Source organism: Pezoporus flaviventris, unplaced genomic scaffold (genome assembly GCF_033815535.1).
Source record: "Pezoporus flaviventris isolate CSIRO_AGI_PZ_B2104156 unplaced genomic scaffold, CSIRO_AGI_Pfla_v1 ptg000007l, whole genome shotgun sequence".
NCBI classification, from domain to species: Eukaryota; Metazoa; Chordata; class Aves; order Psittaciformes; family Psittacidae; genus Pezoporus; species Pezoporus flaviventris.
Genome location: NW_026892555.1, coordinates 53,580,701 through 53,606,983, shown reverse-complemented (window position 1 = coordinate 53,606,983; position 26,283 = coordinate 53,580,701). Strand labels below are relative to the sequence as shown.

Genomic DNA, 26,283 nt, shown 5'->3' with positions numbered 1-26,283 from the left:
GCAGAGCATACAGAAGAAAGAAAGGAAGAGAGAAAATAACATCTGTTACCCCAGCATATACTCCTTGGGGTAACACTGCCATTGCTCCCCAAACTGCCAAAAACACCTGAAGGAAGTAACACTATAACACTGGACTCATGTATTAGTGACACACTTTGTGTGAATATGAACACTAAGCTGCTCACATCTCAGAGAGCAAGTTCAAAGTAAAGCATGTGGAATATTTTTACTTACCATTAAAGCACTGGATCCATTTTCTTCTCTCATCTCTCTGGCCACCTACATCAAACATGCTGTTAAAAAGCCATAGGATGTTATATCACTTATGTGCCCTAGGAAAGTCACACAAAGCATGCAGCATGAGGGTTCAGTTTAAACATCTGACAGTGCCAAGGACAGTGACAGTAAAACACCATCTGAAGGTGAGAGATCTGCTGATGCTGTGCTGCATGTCACAGAGCTGCACAGCTCTACCTGCTCTGCTCTACCAGGAGAAGGCTACTAAACCCATGAAATGAGAAATACACTCTTTTCCAGGGCAAATGTTGGCCTTTCCAGCCCACAGAAGTGCTGCAATGTAAGGTTGGAACTACCGTACCACAAATAGGGGCAGGATTTAGAGTATTTTGAAGGATAACAGGGAGAGTGTGTCTCTGTAAAGAGGAGGACCTGGGGCAGCTCTGCCTCATCAGTGACACCACCTTTCTGGTCAACAGAGTGGAAGCAGCCTGATAGTGGGTGTTTTAAAGAGACACAATGTAAAACGGACAAATGCAGAGCTTGCAGCCCTCTGGAAGAAGGGGCACATTTAACTCTCATCTCACTGTACAAAGTCTGACTCATGGCAGCATTTCCACTGATTTCTAAGAGATCTTATCCCCAAAAGTATTGTATGAGTTTACTGTGCTATACCAACGAACCAGTTAGTAAAAACAGCCATAACACCACAACAGGGCATCACTAACAAATATAACTAATCTCAGCTCTTTTTGCAAAGCATGAGGCAACTTTTACCTGTGGGAAGAGAACAAAAAAACCAAACCCAAACAAGCCAACTCCAACCTGAAAGCTACTATACGAAGCGTACATGAGCACAGACATCTGAAGTAAGTTGTTAAAAATTAGCATAATATTCATAAATTATTACTAACAGACTTACTGGAAATTTACTTTATCTACTTGGAATCTTGTTTCAAAAATCCCTGATGTCAACACTCTGCATCTTAATAGGTCCTGGAAATGAGAACACAGAAGCTGATTAGCAAGGATTTTTGTAACCTCATTTTGTTTTTAAAAGCATGATATATTATTTTCCATGAAAAGTCTTAAATGTTCCATTATGTTCAAGTTCAATCAGACTTGCTGTTAAACCTGCATTTGTTCATACTGACACAGTGGATATATGCAAACACCAGCTCCGATTTGCTTTGTGCACTCTCAGAAAGCAGGAGACCCTACATCCGTTCTCCTTGCTGCTCACTGAAACCTGCTATTGATGGTCACACAATTATGTATGTGACAGGGATAATGAATTCTGAAGTTACATAAAACTAAGAAAAATGTTATTCATGTTGTAAAGTCAAGTATTCAAGTGTTAGAAAACTCCGGATTTACAGTTGCCCAGGCAACCTTAATTCTGCCCTCTTTTGTATTGAATGAGACAGGAATCCTATCGAAATAATAGCTTGTGATTGAGTAATTAAAGCTCTATTACAGAGCACAGGGGAACAGAATTTAAGTTGTACATAAATTTGGCATTTCTCTCTGATTTTTCAAACTAGCAATACTTCCTAACTTAAATAACATTCTTTTAATAATTAAAAAATAACGATTTCCTTGATTCTTAAGAGGAAGTAGGCAGAAGCAATTTGTGATGCATACCTCAGGCAATCATGTGCCATCACCATCGCCAGCACCATTTTTAACCTTGACTATCCAGCACTGCTCTTTGGGCAGTGGGTGCAGAACTATACCAGAGGCTGGAGAAAGCTGCTGGCTGCTTGGCAGTGATAAGACCCCTGAGCAGCTACCCCTTGCCAGGTCTGCCTGCCTGGAAAGCAATCCCTTCCTGGGGCAAGGGAAGGGCTGCTTGGTCTAGTTTAGCTCTCCTTGCCATGCAAGGAAGCTGGGGAGGGAAGCAGGGAGGAAAGGAGGCAGTCAGTGTGGAGTCCAAGAGCAGCTTGCCTCTTTTCCCTTACCCTACCATCCACTGCTTCAAGTACTCTGGTGGCTGGCAAACCTTGGCTGCTCTGGGAGCTGCATGAACTCAAGCTGAAGGCCAATGATTTAATTATTTTAGTTATTGTATTTGCTAATATCATTTTCTGTCACTTGCTGACATTTATTTGTTGTTGAACTCAGTCATTACTTGGGGATGGTGGAAAAAAATTAAAGGAAGCAAAGGAAAAAAGGAAAATAGTGATTTTTACCAGTTAATTCAGCAGGACAACTGATCCAGTATAATAGGATGAAAATCCAAAAGCAAAAGAGAGCTTTAGAGCAGAAGTTTTCTGCCTGCCAAATACCAATACTTCTGATGTTTAGAGACCTAGGGCATTTCTTCCCAAAGGAAGTATCAGGAAAGATTTCTAGGTGATGAATGACCGCTCCAGGTAGAGTTGTGCCTCCGAAGAACAAACAGGCCAACACTAACATAAATAATGAAAGCAAAAATGAAGCTTTGCTTCACTGGCTTCCCTCTCCAGCGGAGTGATATCAATGCTACAATCAGACCATGAGGTCTAGATGAAGTAAATCCCAGAGTTACTGCTCTGGTCTGCAAATGCCTTGAGGGCTTTAATAATTGATACTATATTGGGTCAACTATACACATTTCACCTTCTGATACAACGCATACTACTTTTTACTGCCTCCTGTTTCAGGATATGGTCAGATTTGTGGCTATAGACCTTAACTAGGTCTGAAGGAGCAGGCTCTGCTCCACATATGTCTTGTACGATCTCTGGCAAGTCAATTCATTCCTCTGAATTTCACTCCCTGATTGTAAAATGAGATTTGGAAACCGTATTTTTTTAAGAGCATCCACCTGTTATATACACCCCACACGGTTAGACTGAATTATCCAGTGCAGGGATTCTCTTCTGCCACCTGTAGTTGCAGTTTATGACACAATCTTGGCTGAGACTACCAGATGACGGTGGGATACCAGCACTGAAAAATACCAACCTCAGAGTAAGTTTGCTGAAGGAAACAACACAGCCTGAGTGCAGGGAAGGCAGCCAAAGCTGTGTACCACGGTGAAGCCCTTTATTACTCTAAGGCTGCATCACTTCAGCATTAACTTTCCTGAATGTCACTAGAGAATTCTATCAAGATGTATTGGGGAAATACATCACCCTGTCACTAGAGCACTCTTATCAAGACATCTGTGGAAAAGTGTACAGCCTTTAAATAAGGCTTAAATAGAAACTGTCCTGCCCACAGCAGATGGGCACAGGCTGGAAAGAAGGAGTCTGCAAGACCGCAGAGAAGTCCACAAGGTCTGCTGCTGCCACTGGTGCTCTCCTGGGATTTGGATACTAGATCCACTGTAGGCTCTTGCCTCTGAAGGGCCCTTCTGAGGGACAGGGGAAGCCTCCCTCTGGGTTACCATCACCTCCACCATTGAAATAAACACTGCTTCTGTGTAGCAAAGGCTGGTGAGGGAAACCGTAGGTTTTTACATTTATATTTTCTGTTTCCTTCACTTTGTTTGCAGGATGCAGAATGGAAAAGAAGAAGAGATTACAGGAATCACCGACCTACATATAGCAATAGTAAAAGACAAGCTTACACCATCAAAAAGCCTCTTCTTCTTGAATATCCACCAGTTAAAATGCTAGACTGTATTTTGATATTGTACATTAAGCCCTGTTTCAGCTACTGTTGGGACTAAAATCAATTACATAAAGAATTCATTTGAATGGGAGTCTTGGTTCAGACCCTACCCCATTAGTTATACTAACCTGATCTGTAGGTGTGTAGTCATCCATGCTGACACTGTCAATTCTTTCTAAAAAGCTGAAAGAAAAACAAACATGCACTTAGAGACCGAAAATACTGTCTAGTATTAACACTTTTCACTAGTTTTTCTGGTTTAGACTCCTGCTGCAAAGTAAAACATAAATCCAATGGTAAAGGTGTGAGTCCAATGATTTACTTACACTGACTGAGGTTACATTTCCTGAGCCAAACAGCTTTTTACCCAGACTTTGTTTCAATACAGCACTTCTACACTTACTGTTATGAAGTAGCCACAAGTGGTCCAAATACAATTAAATGTTATAATTTTGGAGGTCCACTAAAAAATACCAAGACTAAACTGTGTCATAACATATGATTGTTCAAACATAAAAAAGATTTTGGGGTTCAAAAAAGAAAACAGGGTGAAGGATTGCCTTTATTTAGCATAATGTTATGTTAACTATAGTCTCAGTCATGTTGCAGCGATGCTTGTTAATACATACAAATAGCTTTGGACCTACATGCTGCCCTACACACTGCAACCAAAGCATAAGTAGTGGAAAGCAAAGCTGACATGAAGTGGGGGTTAACTAGTCTAACTCTTTATGTTGCCAAAACTTGGTGAGATACATAAAGTGAAACAAAACCTTTCAGCTGCAGGGAAGAACAAGAGAAAAGGGAACCAGAAAAAAGGGGGGAAACCACATTCCTGAAGTATTTAAAATTTTTTCAAGCTTTAATTCTTTCCCAGAATATGTCAGAATGGCAGTATTAAGGACATAAAATGTGATTTTTATAGGTTCAGCTAAAATAGGCAGGATCTCTGTTCTGACTTCCACCCATTTCTTATGTTTCTTACATGTGAGCCTGGCAGACTCATTTTCCCCAGACTGCCCATGTGACAAAAGCTTTCTTGAATTTCTGCACTGTTATTTCCTATTTGGCAGTGAATATCCCACCAGCTGACTCATCCTGCTACAGTATTATCAAGATTTATCAACTGGCAAGTTTTTTCCTCATTTTACTTGGGTGTGCATGTGGCATTTACTTAACTGCAGTGGGAAAGACAAAAAAACCCATGAACTCTTGACTTACAATGTGACTCACTGTTAACATGGGGTCACACACTGACCAGTTGAAAAAATGCCCCCTAAAAGCCTGTTTGCAACTGTTACAGCACTTTCCCACGGATACGAACTGAAGGGAAAAGAATATACCCTGCATATATATTTGCTTATACTACTTTTCCTTTTTGAGCCTCCATTGTTATAACAAGGAAACAAAATGAACTACCTACAGCTAGAATATCCAGCTTTTCTTTCTGGATGATCAAGGTATGATGGCTAAGCATATTGTTTAAAACATCACTGTTTAGCACAACACGATGGCTGCCTCTTAAAACTCTGCTGAACAAACTAAAGAAAAAGCAACTTTTACAAGACCTGCCCTGCCAAAAGCCACCATAAACATGTAAAGATATAAAAGTACATCTTTATAGTCAGCTACCATCACCATGAATACAGCTACAGCTATATTCAGACTGAACCCTTTGGTCAGGTGATTTTCATCCCCTTAAGAATATCGATTAAGCAAAGCTTAACTGCAGTTACTCCCACAGGTAATGCAGACACTGGAGCAGAGCGATGTATTTTTAACTGGCGCACCTATCATTAATACAACTCTCGTCTCACGCTTGCAGCACACAAGATGATAAAAGGCAGCAAAAAAGCCCAAACCCAAAATGGCTCCGAGCTGCATCTCTTCCTAAACACAGAGTAGTCTTCCTTAACACAGCTGTTGAGGCAGCGCTCCTGTATTTCAAAGTCCATTTCGAAGTTTTCTTTCCAGTTTCTTAACCGTTTGATCCAATGGGCCTTGAAGGATGCACTTTTCAAGAGGATAAATGGTCAGTAGAGGGGAAAATCCAGGTCTCTGGGTGCAGTCTCTGAGTGCAGGTTGAACAAGCCTGCAGAAAATGGGCAGGATCTTGAGGGAGAGCTAGCCAACTGCTGTGGGCAGCGCAAGCTCAGGATCGATAAATGCATGGAAGTCAGGGGAAAAAATGCTGCTCAACCACGGCTGACACAGAAGGGCTCTGGTTAAGAGTGTAGGCAGAAGGGAGTCTTTCTGAACAAATATGAGCTCATCACAAACCTCACAAGACAGGGTGAACCTCTGTTTTTCTTGCAGAATGCTTCCTTTTGGAAGTAATGCATAAATCAGAGATGATATATCTTGTTTCCCCATATCAAGGTGATGTTGGCAGAATTTATCCAAAATGATTAAACACGGTATTTAGTGCCAATTCACATCTCTCACACCTATAAACCAAGCACATCAGGAAGGCTACTGGTTGTTAGGTTTGCTTGTTCCAAACAGGCAAATGACGGTAAGGAACAGAGGAGCGAGTAATGACCATCACTGCCCCTGATGGCCGCAAGTGGGTCATGCCAGTAAAATGCCTCCGTGAGATCGAAACACTGCACTGCACCAGCTACCAAGAAGGAGAAAAATGACTGCTACTGCTGAACCCAGGACACAGTGTTACACTGCAAATAATCCATGGCAAGGCTAGGAATGAGGTAAGTCCTAATTAGATGTCCTATGTGCCAGCCCAAGTTGTCTTTCATTTAGAAACTGTCAGCCTCCTCCTGGTAAAAGGATCCATTTAAAATACCCTGAACTGCAACACTACAGTTAAGAGAGAGTGCGCTCTGAGAAATAACATGCACTTAAAAAAAACATCACTTGACATAGCAGCTATAATGTTTTATGCTTGTAAGGTTGCTGGCCACATGTGATCTATATTAAATAAATGCAATGATTTACCAGGTTTTACCTGCCACCCCACTGTGTCAAGCAGCAATGATATCACTAACTCCAATACATCAACACGCAACCACTATTAAGACTTGGCTAATTTTGTAGCTTTACAGAAAATTAACCTTTTCAGTGTGTGAAGGACAGGCTTCTTAATATTTCTTTTGCAACTACATTAGAAGTGCACTGAGATTTCTAGACGCTAAGACACACAAAGCTATACTCTTACATTTTGGAAAGAAAATCGGCTCTTGAATATTCTTCATATAAGCTCCTTACTTGGCTAATTAGCACAGTATGAAAAAATAGCTCTGACAGGCAAATGTACATAGTAGGTACAAGTAATGGATTCCAGATGAGATAAGGAGTGAGTACTGCCTCATTACTAAATACATTTACTTCATTCCCATTACTATGTTATTAGAATGGGAAAACTAGAATCACTTTCCTAAATTGCTTTCTAAAGAATGTTAATTTCTACTAATCCTAAATACCTCTAATTATTACATTGTGGTGCAATATACATTCTTTTATAAATATACATATATATACACACCAGCAAATTTTAAATTTACATGACTAAAATTTCAATGTAAAGTGCTTGAACTGGGAAGATACCTCCCAACTGCGGCAACGCTCCTGTCTCCACTCAAAGAATCAGCGTGAGGAAAACACAATAGTAGAAAAATGAGTAAAAATGGACACTGGTGTCACTTATTCTCTCTTTTTAGATCCTGTTTTCTTCAGCCCTGGGATAAAATTATTTTTCACAGAATTATGCCTTTTTAGAATACTGACAGGTCTGCTATTTATGCTGCTTCTATAGAAACCCATACTTGGAATTTATGTTAATTCTGCAGTGATTGCTTTGCATGCATGTGCAATGAACTTTAAACTCACGCATTCAATTCAACTGTGACTAAAACTGTAACATATGATAAAATATTTATATTTCTATTTCACAATTGTGCTTTTATTTATAAAGGATTCAGTCTGATAATTTTACAACATTTAGGTTCTTCTTAATTTTACAGTAGGGTGTTCTACATTTCGTTACATGGAACAGCATGAACTACTATTTTTGTTTTCTTAAACAAATGAGGCAAGATACTGGAAGGAAGGTCTTCAGTCATCAGTTTGGAAATGCAGTGGTTTGGTTTGCCAACAAATTAAAGAAAAATGGACTGATAAAGTTAAAAAAAAATCATGAGCTACTGACATTATTATATCTATTATTAAGCTGATCTGTAGTTTTATAAATATCTTCAGTAGTTTCCTAGGAAACTCAGCTGACACTTAGTTTGACAAGCAATCTCTAAATCCTATATTATGCAAGCTGTGAACACAAAAGTACAGGTTTTAGATGTGCCTGCCAGTGCATGTGGGAACTATCAATAAGCATTATTCTCTGTAAAAGCCATGGCAATTTGAGCAGCAGTACCAGCTATATAAGAATTTCTGAAAAAAGGATTCATAAATGCACAAATAAAGGGGAGGTAATCGTACATGAAAATCCTTTTCTCCCTGGGTAGATCACTACGTGGCTCTGGATAAATATTCTGACCCCACAAACAAAATCACAATCGAAAGAAAAATCACGTCTTGAGAATAATACGACAGACACAAAAAATACTATGCTATATTTGTACGTGCATTTTGACATCCAACAAATTGGAAAGATGAAGTGATAAACCCACAGATCAATACAATGAACTACACAACGAATCTTAATCTACTTCAACCATTTTGCATGCTCTCACCCTAACATTCCAATGGCTTTGTTGCTGTGGAAAACAAGAAATCAAACCCATGTCAAAATGCTTGTCTCCTTAAAAGAAAAAGGTAATGCGGCAAGTCTTTAAGGCTGTAGGTATAAATTCTCTGTAAGACCGAAGAATCTCAAATTTATCCTCATGTAAGTTGTCAGGGTCAGCAAACATGCACATTTGTGATGGACAATTAAGAGCTTTGAACTCCTCAGCTGGGCTCAAAACCCAGCAGAAGCACCATTATGAAACCATCCAGGAGCAGGACTTTTGAATTCCATCCTCTTTGGGTGGCAGTAAGACACGGGAGAGGCAGACATTTCAGAATAAGAACACCTACCCCAGGTCTCTAGGGACCTGAAATAGAATATATACCTTCCCCTCCTTCCTGTTACAATTACCAGGGACAACATCAGGATTTGAAATTCTTTTTCTCTTATTTCTTTCTGTATTTTAGATTAATAAATAATAGATATATTTCAAATCAACTATAGGATTACAATCCTGTAATAAAAATTCTTCCTACAATATCTGAAATAGGAAACTACAGATTTCTGGGTTTGACAATACCTTAGGTTCTATGGTTGCATTTCAAGCAACCTCAAGTTATTCTGATATACTTCTCAGTAACTGAGAAAGACATAAAGAAAACAGCCCCCAGTATTATTTTAACCCCTAAAGGATTAATTTTGCCAAGGAAGTGGCCAAAAATATCAGCAGTAATGCTTCAGAAGATGGTAAAATTTAACAGCTAAGGATTTTTCTGTCAAATTAAAAAAGTTACTATATTTTAAACACAGCTGCCATGTACTGGTGGAATTTATCCCCTCTCTTCCTCTATACCACTCTGCAGTCACTTCCTATGAGGAATAAGCACAGTAGCAAAGGCACAATGAGGAAGAGAAGGAAGGAAACCTGTTTTGGATCCAGTCCGGCTCACCTACACTGTTCTCCAGTTTTGAATGACAAGTGCTGCATAACCTGTTACGAAGAAAATATCCAGTGCAAATGCTGAAATACAGCCTACTGTAACAGAGCATTTCTTTCAAAAGGGTTAGAAATCTACGTCTCGATATTGCTTGTCACACGTTTTTGGTATCTGCTAAGATCCTCAGGACCTCCCTTTTGCTCCTGGCAGCTAAAAAGCATTTATTTCAATATCAAGGTGAACCCACTATCATGTGAGGTGTGACACACATGGAAGCAGGGAGATGACAGCAGGCAGCAGGGAGATGCTGTCCTCCTCCCTGCACTCCCTTATATAGGGACTGCAGGGGGCAGCCTCTGCCCAGCCCACCGCCTGCATCCCACCTCAGGCATCTTCTCTGGAACCTGTTTGCATACAGAAGCTCAGCTGGATCTCTCCCCGAGATTTTGCTAAAGTACAAGTGAAACCTGAATTTAATAAAGATCACCAGAACTTACCTTGCTTCTCCTTTTTTTCAGTTGTCGAAGCTGTATTTTCCCAAGACCTGCCAACCTCCCAGCAGACCTCACGCTGTCTCACCCAGGGCTGGCAAAATGGCTTGGGGATTACAAAAAAAACACCGGGGTTTATCTGTACCTTCACCCACCCGTAACTCATGTCTTGCCAGCAAGGCAACTGTTGTGCCAGGAGATGAAGAGGTTAAATGTGAGGCTAAGAGGGAGAGCCAAGTACAGTCATGCCTGAAACCCCCTGGCTTGTTAACAGGCCAGTAAAGTTTGAGGATTTGTGGTTTAAAGCACTTGGCCAGCTCTCTGCTTGGGGTGAGGGGGGATGCGGATGGGAGGCAGCTGGAGGTGGGTCACTCACCAGCCCACCAGGGAACACAGACAGCATATATGCAGCCAGGATGTGGCATCCTGGGCTGTAAAGCTTGTGGTGAAGCTGTGTCTCCCCAGGGCAGCACTGGCCACTCTGAGCCTGCTTCAGAGGGAGAGGAGCAATAAGACCGGGAAGAGTCTCAGGCCACCAATGGCGCTCTCCGCTAGACACACAGGTAAAGGGCACTTTGCTGTCCCAGTGTCCATACCATATGCCTGCTGGTGGAATTCAGCAGCTTGACAGTGAAGCATATAACCCATCTCATTTTGTTGCCCTGGCCATGGCTGCTGACTGTTGTGGTCCCAGCTACCATGAAGTCATCAAGAGCAAAGTGAGCATGAGATGCTTCATTTGTAGCAGAAAACTATGCTCCCTGGTAATCCCATGAAGCAGGAAAACTTCAGTTTGAACCCTATTCACAGATAACTACTTTGGCTGAGGCTTTAAAAGCAAAGACAGATGATGATGGTTGCAACCAAGGGCTCGTATACCATTCACCAGGTTACCCTTTCCCGCAAGGAGCCAGACAGCTGGCAGCAATCAGGAGCGCATTTGGTGAGGACAAAGAAAGACAGTGAAAATTCGAGTTTTCTCAGTCTGTGGGCCCAGTTAAGAATGTTTCCTAGCAGACATCCATTTTAACCTCACTTTCTCCACAGCTAAGCTGTCTTCTCTCACTGTGTACTGCAGCTAAGCTTCAAGGGCTTTGGCATATGTCCAGCGATTAACCTAAACAAATGCACAAAAAGTTCAACTGCATAAAACATTTCGTATGTGAGTTGTACCCCCTTTCTGCTTGATAATAGCAATCTGATTTTACTTTTTTAAATTGAAAATAAATGAACTAAACTAAAGAATGAACAAATTGCATGACTTCCACAACGGCTTGTCCCCACGAGTTCCCTAAATTTGTTAAGAAGCAGTGTGAATTTTGGGAAGTGCATTTCTTTCTTCTAAATTTAGCAAACTAGCCACTTTTTGGCTTAGCAGATGTTTTTGCTTTCCGAGTGAGAGGCCTACAGGGATCATCATTAGCCCTCTTCTTAACATAAACACTGACTAAGACCTCAATCTGGAAAACTGTCACTCACACAGAAAGGTTAGTAGGCTCCAGCAGAAAAAAGACTCATCATCTGCAACTTCGGCTATATGGGATCTCAGAGAAGAGGGAAGATGGGCAGAAGGGGAAAGAAGACGAAAGGTTATTTATTTATTTTAAGTGACAATATTTTTTTTATTGTGTGTGCTCAGAAGTTTTATTCCCAGGGGTGCAAGAGGTCAGGCTGCTGCGAAACAGACTAAGAATGAAGTGCCAATAAAATCTGAAGCTTTGATGGGCACATGCAGACCCTCCTTCTGACCACATTCACACCAGCTTGAATTCACTGACTTCAGTGAACTCTCTTCTTTCTCATGAGGATAGTCCTAAGCAGGTAATAATTAAATGCGTACTGATACACGCATGGAGTGTTTCTATAGGCACAGATTTGAGTTCTGCAATGTAAGGGCTACACAGGAGCACATTCTGCAATTACAAGTGTAATTTTGAACAGAAGACTAAAAAATAACCCGAAACCAGAAAGCTCATATTGCATTATCCAGAGAGATCTGGATCCTGGCTGCTTTATGAGCTGATATGTGGCAGGATCTCTTTATCCACAGTCTACATGAAACAACTGTTTAACACCTAGCACCTACACAGACCGGTGCTGGAAGGGAAGCAGATAATACCTGAAATATCAGATGAAATACATGGGCAGAACACAACTGTCTCATCAGGACCTGGAGTATGCACCTTTAGACAGAATGGTAGATCAAAACCTTGGATTTATGTCCCACTAACTAAAGTGCATAGAAGATCTCACCTCCATCTCTTCAGCTGAATTCTTCAAAGGAACTTAGATTTTTATGTTCTGGAAAGCCAAACTGTGTGAAAAGGCCTCAGTAATACGCAGAGTTGTAAAATGCATCAGGTTTACAAGCACCAGCTATATACCACAAGGTTCCAAGGAAATGTCTCAAGCTAACAAAATGTATTTTCACTAGATGTTGCAAATACAGTTTTTCCTGTTACCTGCAGGTTTATCTTGCTGTGATATGGAAAAAATATTTCAGTGCAACTTAAACATCTGACTGATGGCTTTGCACTTCAGATATCCTCTCAGTGTACAAAAATGGCTGCACTTTGGATATCCTCTTAGTGTACACAAAATCCAGCAAGTGCGGTGAGCCCTGAAGAATGCAAAATCCAGGTTAGAAAGAGCACTGGTTGCTGGGAATTAAAGATTACCAGTGGAAGTGGTTTGGAATAGTAAGTCTGCTACAGTGAATGCCAAAAAGGAAAACCAGTTTGACTAGAGTTTTATATAGGAGGCTGATAAAAGAGAAAGCAGAAAATCTCCAAACAGGAGAAGCAAAGGTAACAAAACAGATTTAAAAGCAAGTCATGAGAAGTTCGTGTTTACCAGTGGCATCAGTCCAAGCTCAGTGCAAAAGAACTTGCTGCAAAGAGATTTCATGTTAGAAAGTCAAAGCAGATGATTCAAAAAAGAAGATGCCAGTAGCCCCCAGAAAACCCAGATGAAGAAAAGTGAACTCTTCAGAGTGGCAAACACCCTGACCAGGAAAAGCACACATGCGTGTGCATTACTGTTTTCAGATCTACACGTATTTTGTGACACCTAAATGTAAGGAACAGTGTGTGAAAATCCCGAGCAAAATGAGAGCATATCTGTTTGCTTTCACCTACCACGTGTTTGCTAGGTGTTGACATGACCCAGAGAATTGACATGGCTGGAGTCCTGGGGTTAAACAGGAGGACTGGCACTAGTTCCAAGGCTTAACATTTGGATCACAGAACCAGCTCTCATGAGGATGTCTTAGAGTCTCCAAGACATACACAGGGTCTAGAGTTCCTATACAAACCTACCGTTTGAGGAATACAAGGGCTTCTAACACATGTCCTACCAGAGAAGTTTTCTGGGGTTGCATGTGAGATATGAAGTATGTCACCAATGAAAATTAAGAAAACTGACAAATTTGCTCTACAGAGAAGTCAGGATGGTGACCAGCTTCCTACAGACTGGGAACAGAGAAAGTGCTAAAGCAGCCCTTGCAGAACACCTGGTAACATTTCCTTTTCCTTACTGAAGTTTATGAGGTGCAATGGCAGATCATTTCTCTTCTGCACTCCTTAAGCCTTGTCCCAGGTCTGGCATTGCGCTTACACACCTCTTTTCCTTGTGTGAAGGGCATGCTTCACAAAAGGTAAAGGTCATGCTGGACACAGACTCTATGAGCATCCCTTCAATGTACAGGGATGCTGTGGGGCTCACCAGCATATTCTCAGAGTTACTGGAATAGGATAGTGCCTCGAAAAGCTTCAAGGCAAGAAAACTTATACAACATGACAAAAAGTCATGGCTCAGGAGTTAAAGGACAGAAGGATCATGAAGACTGCCATCCAGTGGTTCCAGAGCATTTGACCCCAAAACCCAACAACTTCAGCAATTGTTCAGAGGTCGACCTGTTGCATTCCCTTTAGCAGAGTGAAGAGACACAGTAACCTTTCACCTTTGATGGGAAGGACTCAAAGCCTGCTCTTCCCAAATGTATTCATGCCATGCACCAGAATTTTTAGGGCTGCCCTACTTGTAATCTAGAGCAGATGTGTTATCCTTCTTATTCCCACACAGAACACACTTTGGGAGCTGTACATGAAACAGAGTATCAGATATATATCATGATCAGTTGCCTCAGACATTACTAGGTGAAAATAAGAATGACATCAAGCAGAGGTCTAGCACTGTGGAAACAAATGCTGGATGTAACCATGAGACTCATGAGAAAATTCCTGTATCTACAAATGATGCTGCTGAAATGTTTTTATTAAATCCCCATTATTGTGCACATTTTAGAACAGGATATATTTAACCACTGAATATATTTAAGCAATTGGTCATAACACCTACAGCTTGGCTAAGTGATTACCTTGGGTAGCTGGAGGTAGGCATGGAGCTGAAGTGAGAAGATGAATTGTTACTACAAAAATGGAAGGAAGCAGGATGGAGTGACCACATCCAACTTGCTAATAATTGGCCTAATTCCATTTAAAAGTTACAAGCTATTTTAACAGAACAAGGGTTATAAAACTTAGTGCTCAAAACTAGCCCTACAACCCTGCTACTTGCACACTGGACAGTAAATCAACACTTAACATTTACTATTAATACATTTTGTGAAAAGCATTCCTATCTCTGTACTTTCTGTACCTTCTTTTTCCTTCCCATCAACTTTCCTCGATTTTTTCACTGTACAGTGCATTTGTACTACTAAAACAACAATACGATGATTTGGGTTTGAGGAATGAGGAAAACAATTATGCAACAACCTGATTATGTCCTGCTTCAAGTTACTTTAAAGATCATATTACACTCATGTTTTTAATCTCTCCACCATGTTCTCAACAGGTGGTTTGTCATTCTGGGGTCTGGTTTACGAAAAGCTGGAGCAAATCAAAGGTCTCTGATTTCTCGATAACAGAGGATTCAGCACCACAAGCAGTCCTCACTGCTCCCTGTGGAGGCTTGGTGCTGAGACGCTTACTGTCAGTGCCTGCACATGGCCTGAGGGAAGAGAGCTCGGGAAGGAAGCTGAACAGCACTGGGCATGCTGTGCTGGTCCTGCAATACAGCAGTAGCACCTGAGCCAGCTTAAAGGACCTGTTGTGGAGCTGGCTGGAAGACTGGCAGTTGCAGCTCCTTGCAAGATCACAGCCAACATCATCATCCCTTAGGGTATCATGGTGCTACTGTGAGAACAACTTCAGCCTTTACAGCTGAAAAGTCGCCCTGCCGCTTCATAGTTGTTGCTCTGTACAATGTACACATCTGCAAGGAAGGTCAGAAGATTGATAAAAGCTTACTTTATCAAAAAAATCCAATAAAGGCAATTTTAAATCCTGGAAAAATTTTAAAGCTCTCAAAACAGGCACCGAGAAGGAAGCTGAACTTCCCAATTTGTGTTCTCCACCCATACAGTTAGAGGAAAAAACATGGAAGATTTATGCAATAGCAGCTGAAGAAGGCTGACAAGGAATATACAAATAAGGCATAAATGTCAAAAACTCAAAGCCAGTTGTCAGTTCAGATCTCAAAATGTTGTCATTTCTCTCATTCTTCTTTTAAAGAGAAGATTAAAAATACCATTCCCAATTTGCATATAGCCTGTGGAAATGAAAACCAGGAATCGTTTGCACTCTAGCTACAGAATCGTCACTCACTCATTTACGGAATGACGTAGAGCTGGCGATATGTTGGCAGGTCGTCCTGTGGTAGGGCTGTGAGGACAGGTACAAGTTTTGTATTTTCAGGGAGAAATGCAGATGCATATTTATCCTTCTGCTTTTTCTTTCCCACTTCAGACCTGAGAGCTCCTAGAACACCAAAGTCCCACCAAATTAACTGTTTTCCATCAAACTCTGTGTGTGACATTGTGGTTCAGATGCTGGGAAATACTCTGAGCAGGAGTGTGCCTGGAACCTGTCCTGAGGGCGAAAACTACTTTTGTGATTGCCTCTAAGGATTTGACCTTACCAGAAAGTCCACATTAAACCAAATCCTAACACATACAATTGCTTAGGAGAGCGAATGCCCTCAGGAGGTAGAGCCAAGAGTATCTAAAGTAGAGTGTGAAGAAGAATGAGGATCTTTCACTTTAGCCTCTGGGATCTTGGCTCCACAATGAGATTAAACTCTCAATCACACAGAGTTGGACGTTTTTCAAACAATAAATCTGGAAAGCTTCACTAAATGATACCAGACCTAAACTGCTAAGTTACAGACAAAACCTGAGCTCTGTGCAAGAGTATCCTACAGAATGACTGTCTCTGAATTCTAATTCCTCAAAAAGGAACTCGGAATTTTTAAATTAATGGTATAAATAAAAAATGCTCTTCTCTTCCCTAAAAAAGAAGAGCAATAAAAGAAAAAAAAACCCCAACCTAAAAAAACCTTTCAAAATGGTTTTCAACTACAGAGGTGCTCTGTAGTTCACTGCAAACAGAGCACAGAAGATTAATTAGAGACTAGACATTTTATTAAAGTCATCATAGAAACAGAATCAAACCACAAAGTTTTGTTGTTCTTGGGTTTTCTACTTCCAGTTAAATAGGACTTCTGATCCCAAATACCGGAGCACAGGTATGGCAGCCAAATCTATGGGCATTTATTTTAATCAAATAAACACACAGATAATTGCTAATCTTATAATCCCTTCAAATTGTTAGCAACCTTCTTAATTAGATTACAAATAATCCAGGCCTAACACTGGCACTGTAAATACTGATCTCTTGCCCTTAACAAATGTCTGTCTTGCAACAGGATGTCACTCATTAGACTTCAAAGGACCAGAAGGTCACACTTCCCTCAGAAAAATAATTACTTTATGGAGGGCACAATGACAAAAAAAACTAGGTAAATTCAAAAAGTACACATTTACAACATAACTGTGATGATATTTTGAAAGCAGAAGCCATCGCTTAATTCAGCAGGTGCTGATACTTTACCCATTTACATGATGCTCTTTTGAGAAGGTTTCAGTGCTACTCATATCAAAAGGCAAAAAAGTAATGCTCACAGTTAAAGGAACTATTTCTGTTTTTTTAAATTTCAGTGCTTTATTAAGTATTTCTAATACCTTCAGCACAAACCCTTGAAAACCCTAGAACAAATGGAAAACAAATCAAGAAGTGTAACTATTAAACAACCGCATGCATATCTTTAAGACATACATCTTCATCTACTGGTTACATGTCAAATCTGGGGCTGCTCTGACCTAAATTCAGCTCAGGCACTGCAACACACTTCTGAGCAGATTTGGTGTCAAAACAGTACGTGGACAGAAGCCAAATCACAGAAGTGAGGAAATGGGGATGTTTCCAACTGCTTTTTATGTCTTTTGCTTGCGTTTCTTCCCATCTCAGCACTGAGAAACTGTATGATGGGCTCCATCATGACACTCTGCAGGTATCCCAGGCCACCTCTGCCCCTTCAAACAAGAAGTGGATGTTATGTAGACTGATAGTCCACATCAACAGGAAATAAATGATGACCAGAATTAATCTGAAGCACACTAAAAGTGCATTGAAAAACTGCTGACCTATTCTTCAAAACTGAAGGTGATTTATTTTCTCATAGAAGCAGGTAAGAGGGAATTTTTAGTAACTGCAGAACACATGTAGATAAAATTAACACAAACAAATGGCAAGATATTCCGACTACGGGGCAAGCTTTGCACTTTCCTGCACTGTTTTTTTCTTTTGTTAGAATGATTCAGAATATTTCAGATATACAAAGGGACTAAGAATTCAGTGCAAGAAAAGCTTTGATTCTACTGATACCCACAAACATAGTTTAAAGGATATAAGTAATCCTCTTGAATGCAACAAGACTTTGGAGTTCAGTGGGACTGCACATATGCCTAAAAGACCAGTAACGTGCGCAGAATTTCTGATGCCTGGAGCCTGAAGAAAAGTCTTTCCCCTAAAGTAAACTGAGACCCTGCTCTTTGCTCATTACAGCATAACTCCGAACATCAGTCAGAACTGCAGTCCAAGAACATGTGACACTGCATGGCATGTTGCAGGTACAGAAGTGGCTTTTTATTCTGCAGAATGATCACACCTGTGTCATTCTTCACAAGTATAATTATCTTGCTATTAAGAGTAACCTGTAAAGAGATTTCTCTAATATCCAGCAGCTTTAGATACAGATCATTAGCCCTTTCTTCTGTCTTCCCAGTAGCATGCTAACAGAGGATACATTAAACGTAATAAATAACACTTTATGTAACAATGATTTTGCCAGCACCTGATCTATGGGAACTGTCAGTGTACAGTGTGACACCAGCATGGACAGGCTCCTCTGCAACCTCCATCAAGCCACCAGAACAAATCAGGCTCCAGATTTACTTCCTAGTGGGGCACATTGCTCTTCATACTTCTACTCAGTACAATGTAGATGATCCTACGAAGACACAGGAACAAACTAACTCACTTTCTAGGACGGGCCTGCTACCTGTTTGGTAACTGCCACACCAATGCAGGGGCTGGTCTGTAAGCTGAGAGGGCCCCTGGCAACACACTGCCTTAAAAAGCAAGACCTGCATATTGATTTATTGAAATGATTAGGAAAACTAGTACTACGCCCAGGTGATAAGTCACCATCATTAATGCCAACTTGTCCTTCGAGACAACAGCCACACAAGTGCTGTGAGGTATCTTCAATTTTGCATGCAGAATTTTTTTGCCAATGTCACTGATTTTCTTCAGCAGTTCACCTTAAAGTGTCTTCTGCTCTGGCAAGGAACATAATACCATGCAACATCCATGTCCTGCTTAATTATAGCAGGAGAATAAAAAGAGGACCAGAAAAGTGAATTAAGATATAGGAGCTCACTCCTTTACACTCCCACCACACCTACATTCTTTTAAAAATTGTTTTTAAGGGAAAATCTATTTGCACTGAGAATCTGAATGATTATGGTCTTTATCTTCAAACATGATAGAAGAGAAAGGTGCCTGGAAGTAGAACACAGGAGAACAACATCGGTAACCAAACTAGACTCTTCTGTATTTACTGCTTCAAACACTACTATACCGATTATCATCAGAACTCTGGTAATAAGCTGGCTACAATTAAAATTTAGTACAGATACCATATAAACACTGAAAGCCAAGGACATGCCCATGCATAATGCTGAAAATATAATTCAATCCGACAAGGGATTGGAAATAAAGATTTTGAAAGGAGCCAGTTACTATGGCATCATAATTTCTACTAAAACGACCAATTGTAAAAGAAAACATGACCTACAATTGTTAAGGTAAGGAACAGAATAAAAGATGTAATGAGAAAACAATAGATTAATACTGATAAACAAAAACAACACTGTAAAACTACAGCAAACTGAGGAAATTACTTAGGACATGACTTGAAATACAGATGGAACATTCTGAAGGAAGCAAAATACATTTCACATAAACTCACAACCCATCATTTTTAGACAGTGCATATGTTAATTACTCTATTCCTTCTCTATAACTGTTAATAAAACCATTTACCTAGATTAGCACCCAACCATCTTTGAAATGGCAAGATGAATTTCTTTCTTTCCCCAGAATATACATTCCCATGACCAGGCCTGCCCCAGCTAGCTACATAGCATGTTTAGTTATATATAAACACACACACTTGCATCAACATTGAAGAGCTTTGTTATTTACATCATTTACTGAGCATCTGAAGGAGCATCTCTGAACCCACCAGTACAAGGAAAATTGTGGAAGGAGCAATTTAGCTAGATAGAAATACATCAAAATCAAAGCCATGACTGAAGGAAAGGTTTGCTTATTTATAGTATAAAGAAATTCTATCTGGTTAGGTTGCTGTTTTTTTCTTGTAGAAATTAAACAGGAAATTACATTTCTCCCCCTCTCCTCCTTATAAAGCAAGGCATTTTCATTTATGATGCCAAAAACTTGATATTTGTAGATTTGTCTGCCATCAGTTGTTAATCAGTCTCATATCATTTATAGGTAGAGGGATATCTCTTGACAGATACAGAAAACAGATTTAGAACTAAAGCTGAAAATTATATAAAGACAGATAGATAGATACACATTTTAACACCCTGGAGTACATTTCCAAAAATAAACTAGTCAAATGGGTATCTTCCTAAAAAAGGTGATTGCATAAGCATAATTACACTAAACACAAGTACCTGTACTATCTCTCTGCATGTTATAAATAGCTCAACATTACATTACACAGTCTTATTCCAAAATGCCATTGTTCTAGGTTCATGCCTTCTCTCAGAATCCTTTCAAAAAAGGGCCCCAGCCTTCACTGCCAGCCTAAGTACTATTTTCCTGACGTTGCTATATAACTTTAGAATCCAAATACACTATTTCCCCCTTGCAACCCACACTGATTATCCAAAAAAAGATTATTCCACCAGTTATGAAAGTTGCTTGATCATATCACTCTTTCTCTATTAATTGCCAGGATCCCTCTGCTTGCTTATCGAGTTTTAATTTTGTAACTCAACAACTTTTTGTCATCTTAGAAAAAACAAGAGGCGCATATTTCAGGATGCAATTACAGTAGAAGTGCTGGGGCAAGCTCCTCTTCAGAAACTTTAAGCTGAGACCTCTGAGCAGGATATTGAGCTGCATCCAAGGATTTGAAAAAACCTCCTACCAAGTAGTAGCCAATGGAAGCACTGCAAGATGCACACTGAGACAAGAATGCTGTTTTTTTTTTTTCCCTCCTGTCTTCTTTCTGACATAAAATCCCATTTACTAAATTTGTGCAAAAGGACAGAATTTCATCTTAAGCAACAAGTAGAAAGTGAGCATAAAAAGCACAAGCACTTATGAGAGGAAGGAGATGAACTGATAATGCCAAGTGTGAACATGTGGCACTGCCTATCAGTGCCAATGCACCACTCAGACAATCTAAACGCCACTGTAGATAACACAAAACATGTATATTTTTTATTAAGTTGTTATAGCCATCAGAGGTAAGCACACAAATTCCAAGTTTAATTCATCTGTCATTTAAAGGTTAAAACCATGGGGCAAACCTAACTCGAAGGAGCAAGCCCTTTTGTCAGGAAGAGCAGTTTTGTTATATGACAAAAGCACAACACTGTGGGAGGGGACCCTCTGCATGATGCTTTGCTTAGAAATTGAAGATACAGATGAGCTGTAGTTTGGACTAGTGCTTATGACAACCCAGATAGTATCACCTCCTCAGCTCCATTTCTGCATGTTGTATGCATAGTATGCAATTCTTCCTATACGTGGTATATAATGATCAGCGTAACAGTTAAAAGCAAACCAGCAGATATTACTTAAAGCTACTGAAATAACTACATATTTCTAAGGAAATGCAAAGGAGAAACACACAAAAGACAATCTGAAAAACACCTGTATGCTTTTCTCAATACACAGTACACAAAGTAAGGATCTTTCTGCTTCCTGCTGAGTATTTCTGACAAAGTTTATTTGATACTTAATCCTACAGGGGAACACTTCTTTTTGCTCTGCATCTAGCTTCTGAAATAGGTGTCTATCCATGGTTCAGTTACTGAAGAAATTAAGTAAATAGACGTCTATGCCCAGTGAAAGCAATGCAGCAACCTTTCTTCCCTCGAATGCAAGCACACTTCTCAAGTTCAGCAAGGCCTGTGGAGGCTGCTAAATACATCACATTTGGAGAATAAGTCAGTGAGATCTTCCTAATGCATTAAGAAAGATAAGATACTACTAAATCCAGTAATATTATTTCAAATTATAAGAGTTACGAATAACGTTGCACGATGTATCAGGCAGCTAGAAATGTAGAGAGAGAGGGAGATAAATATCAAAGAAAGGATGGTCTGCGTAAGGAAGAGGAAATGCTGAGACAGAATTTATGAAACTCACATTAGATTAAAAACCAGACACCCGCAAGATAGGTATGTAACTACAGAAAAGAGAAAATTATAACTGAGACATTATCTTCATGGTGATCCACAGGCATGCATAGAATTACTGCAGACATTTACTGAAATTTACATTAGCCAGCTCAATTATGGATAGCCACGTATCTGCTATATCAAGGCTTCAGCGTCTGAGCCCAGTGTCTTAGAAACCTGTCTGCATTTAAGCTGCTTCTTTCTGCATAGGCACCCAGACTGATTAGGGTAATGGGAGGCTGACTATGCCCTGGCAGGCTGGCTATGTCCAGACAGGCTGCAATTCCACCTGTGTTCTGCGTCAAAAGATTCAAAGAGGATGAAAATGAGCTCGTGAAAGGACGGAATCCAGAAAAAAAAAAAATTTAATACATGTATCAGAGGAAAGTTAAGACTCATGTACAGCAGCTTCTATAAAAAAGATTGTGGAACAGGAAAATGACAGCTATTACAAGCTGATTACAAATATTATGTCCTTGAGAAGGTTTTACATCTATATATAATAAAGCAAACTTTGATCTACTTGTATTTAATTTGCTACATAATTAAAACTGTCCTATAAGCCAAAGTTAATTTAAGCAGTCATATGTTCACCTAGAATAATTTTCAAGAAATCCTCTTCCTCTTCAATTATATTGCCATATGTTAATAGCTTTTAACAGATTTATTTACATACATGTCATAACTGACCTGAAAGATTAATTTCATAGCATCCAGTAAAGAAGCACCTGTTCTAACTCTCCTTGTAGACAGCAGATTCACAGCAGCTATTACCCTTTTTTTTAACTTGCAGTTTGTTTTTTTGCATCACTAAGAGCTCAATGCAATTATTTCCTAAGTGTGCCATCTCTGCTCCATGCTTCATTCAGTAAAATCTGTTTACAGATGCCTTAGCGGTGAGCTGAGCTGTAGGAGCTATAATGCGTGAGCTGGATGTGACGGACAGCTTGGCTACATGACGCCTTGCAGGCACACTGTTTTATTTATCTTGCACATTACTGATAACACTAAGGTGTGTGTTTGAAAGGCCGACATGGCACTCAGCGAGTAGGAGATTCCCCGCCCTTGCTGCCTGCTTTGGTTTCCTCCCAGGGCTGGGACAGGAAATGCGGCGGATGCAATATACGCAACTCCTCAGCCCTCCATAAGCAGCATCAGTGCTGCAAAGGCTACTTAGTTTGGCCACAAACACGTAGGTGATTACTAAGCTCTGTTTAAGTGTGGCAGATTTACTGAGAATAAACAGTTAGTTATTTGTTGCAGAAAACAAATCATAATTTCCTACCATCAGCGAAATTACAATTACCATTTTCTCTCCAAATTCTGTTTTTCTGAGGCATAAAACTACCATAAAAATTCTAACTGAAGACAAACTCTTTTCCTGTGATTTGGTTTTTTTTTTTCTTATTTTTTAAGTTACAATGGTATGAGCCGTTCTAGCAAACCCAGGTATGAAAATGTGTTGCAGTTTGTATTTCAAAGGGAAAAAGATGGGTATTGGAATGAGGAGGCAGTGTATCTGTGCAAGGGAATGGTATGACTAGAAGCAAGTAGCTGACATTCAGGTGTTTATTTAGAGATTTTCATGGCCATACCCTTTTGTTGTATTTTACAGTAAGGTAGCACAGGACAGCTCAACTTAAGCAGCAACCGTGGATCCTGAGCTCAGCTGGACACTCCCTTGATTTGGCTACAGGCATTTGAAAACATTTATTTATTTATTGAGAACAGAAGAGCTGCTGGGTGTTGTTTTTTTCTTTCTATATAAAGTGTGAGGTGTCCCTGCCCATGGCACGGGGGGTGGAACTAGGTGATCTTAAGGTCCTTTCCAACCCTAACTTTTCTATGGTTCTAAAGGGATCATTTCTATAAATAATAGAAAATATTTTTGCTATATTTTTATAAGAGAATGTTGAACACACTCAGAAAGGGATTCTGGCACAAACAAAATCAATATATTTTCCTTAAAAAAAGAAAGGCTGACATCTGAATAATTTACATACATTTGGCTTAGAGCCCACACTTTAGCATGATTGACTAAGAAAAATGTGCATGCAACAAGCTTTAAGAATTTACTGTTTCTACTCATTTTTCTTAGCTTTTCCTATTCCCAACATTATTACATTCTATGTTTCTTTTCCCAACTGCAACTTGCCTAAAATATATTGGCTAAACAAAAATGTATAGGCAACGGGTCAGAGGAGGCTACGGTTCCCCTTTGACATCAAAGCCTATTAAACCCACAATTTCAACAAGAATTACAGAGTCCTTCCCTGTACCTGTAGAGGACTCATGACATGTTTGACATGCCTCAGAGTTCATTCATATCGTTGTTCTTTTCAAACCCAGGTCCTAGCTTGAGCGACTCTTCCCCCAGCCCAAGGGAAAATCCCAGTCAGGAGCGGCAGGGAGGTAACAAGACGGATTAAAGAGTCCCTTTGTGCCAGTGCTGACACAACTGGCACTGATGTTTGCATTTGTCTTCATGTGTCTATTGTGTATTAATCTCACCTAACCCTTTTTTGCACAGGCTGCTATTGTAGGGAAATCATATTATTCAGCTTTCTCAGGCTGACATCCTTTTTCTCAAGTCACTTTTTCACAGCTATTTGCATTTACTGTAAGAGCAGACCTCCCATTCCCCAGCTCTCTAAAGAGAAATGCCAACAAATTCAATCCCTATAGTTCATTAAAACACGTACACCTGCAGGACCAAAATAAGATGCATCACCTGAACAAATGGTTTTCAGGAAGAAGGGAAACAGACCTCTTTTTTTAAAGAAAAACCAACCTATCGATTGAAATGAAATTTGTTGATACCTTCTTTACCCTTCATTAAGGCTGTGTCTCAACTGCTTGAGTAACAGTAAACTGATGCTATTGACTGACTACAAGATTTCATGCCATGGTCTTGGCAGGTGATTTTAAGTAATAGACAGTCTTGAAATTACTGCGTTAAAATATATTTGTGCCTTTGAAAGCATGCAGACACGTTGAAACCAAATCCACATGAAGTAAAAGTTAATCTTTTAAAGGTTCAGTGAGTATTTACTTAGGTTAAAGTACCATTTCTGAGGACTGGTGCATTTCATGCAAAAAATCCACAAAACAATAAAAATACTAATTATGAATGGAAAACCTCACAGTCGAATATGTCAGTCCAGTTAATGAGTAAAGTATTAGTTCATATTGCTCATATTGCTCTTCTGCTTGCTGAAAAACAACATCTCACATGCTGTAAAGCTGTGCTTTCAGAGCAAGGATATCCCCTACACAGTGGCTCTGCAGGCAGCTGCATCTGCTTTTGTAGTGCTTATGTATTTTCAGACAACAATCACACTTGATAGAAGACATAGACAAAAAAAAAAAAAAAGATTTAAAATGCCTAACAGTAAGGACTGCATCAAGTGAGACAATGGGGTACCAGGAAACATGGAATTCTTGTTACACTCCCGCGTTTGCAAAATAGGAAAATCTCCTAAGAAACACAGTTGGTAAGTCAGTGGATTTGCTTCTTGTGTGAGGCTTTGATATGGGTTTTTTAGGTACCTGAAGTTTGTTTTTTGACAGCGCCCTTGTTTTGTTTACAGCACATTGCTGGGATACTCCCTTTGATTCAGCCTGACACACGTGATGTTCCGACAGCTTCTGTTCTGCAGTGCTGCTGCTGCACTAAAAATAGCTTCCGCTTGCTTTGGCTCCACATCTAATTTATGGAAACTCACAGAAAAGAAGGCCCCTGTTAGTGGGTGAGCGACATACGATTTTGCAGCTTGTGCTGTTAATCTCACTTGGCCTCTTGAAACACATCACTGACAATTTACAATTTAAGCCTGCAGTTAATGGTTAAGGAGAAAGAAGATAATGCTTTATACCTTTCATTTATTTTTAAGGTGGTTTAATACTAACTTAGCAGAAAAAACAGAACAGTTGGACTACGCTATTTAAAAATGCTGAGAATTTAGAATATAAATTTATAAAGGGCTACTAGTGCCCACAGTTAAGGGAAAGTGCCATAAAGATTTTCTTAATTGGTTTACAAACTACAGTAAAATTATAAACCTCCTGTTTGCTAGAACAGCTTTCAGATGTTTTACATAAACTTCTTCATTGTGCCATGAAAGTCATCATACAAGTACATCCTTCAAGAAATGCTGATTTTACAAACTTTGCCACAAAACCTGGTCTAGTGGGAGGCGTCTCTGCCCATGGCAGAGGGGCTGGAACTAGGTGGTCTTTAAAGTCCCTTCCAACCCAGACCATTCTATGATTCTATGAAAACCTGCCTCTGCATGAAACAGTATTTTGCACGCCCATCTCAACACATATCCAACATGTATCTTTCTCTGAAAAAATCAGTTGATGTTAAAATTCAAATGACAAAGTTAATTTAGAGAAAGTGGTTAT

General features: G+C 39.8%; 1 protein-coding gene across 4 annotated transcripts in view; it reads right to left on the bottom strand.

The window, feature by feature from the left end:
* GNAL (G protein subunit alpha L) overlaps window positions 1-26,283 on the bottom strand; it is a 192,299-nt gene that overhangs the window by 8,929 nt on the left and 157,087 nt on the right. For all 4 annotated transcript variants that reach the window (XM_061448841.1, XM_061448843.1, XM_061448845.1 and 1 more), the window contains 3 exons: window positions 3,966-4,020; window positions 1,160-1,233; window positions 235-293 (listed from right to left, as the gene is read on the bottom strand). In XM_061448841.1, the coding sequence (XP_061304825.1) occupies window positions 235-293; window positions 1,160-1,233; window positions 3,966-4,020 (188 nt within the window). The remainder of the gene's footprint in view (window positions 1-234; window positions 294-1,159; window positions 1,234-3,965; window positions 4,021-26,283) is intronic.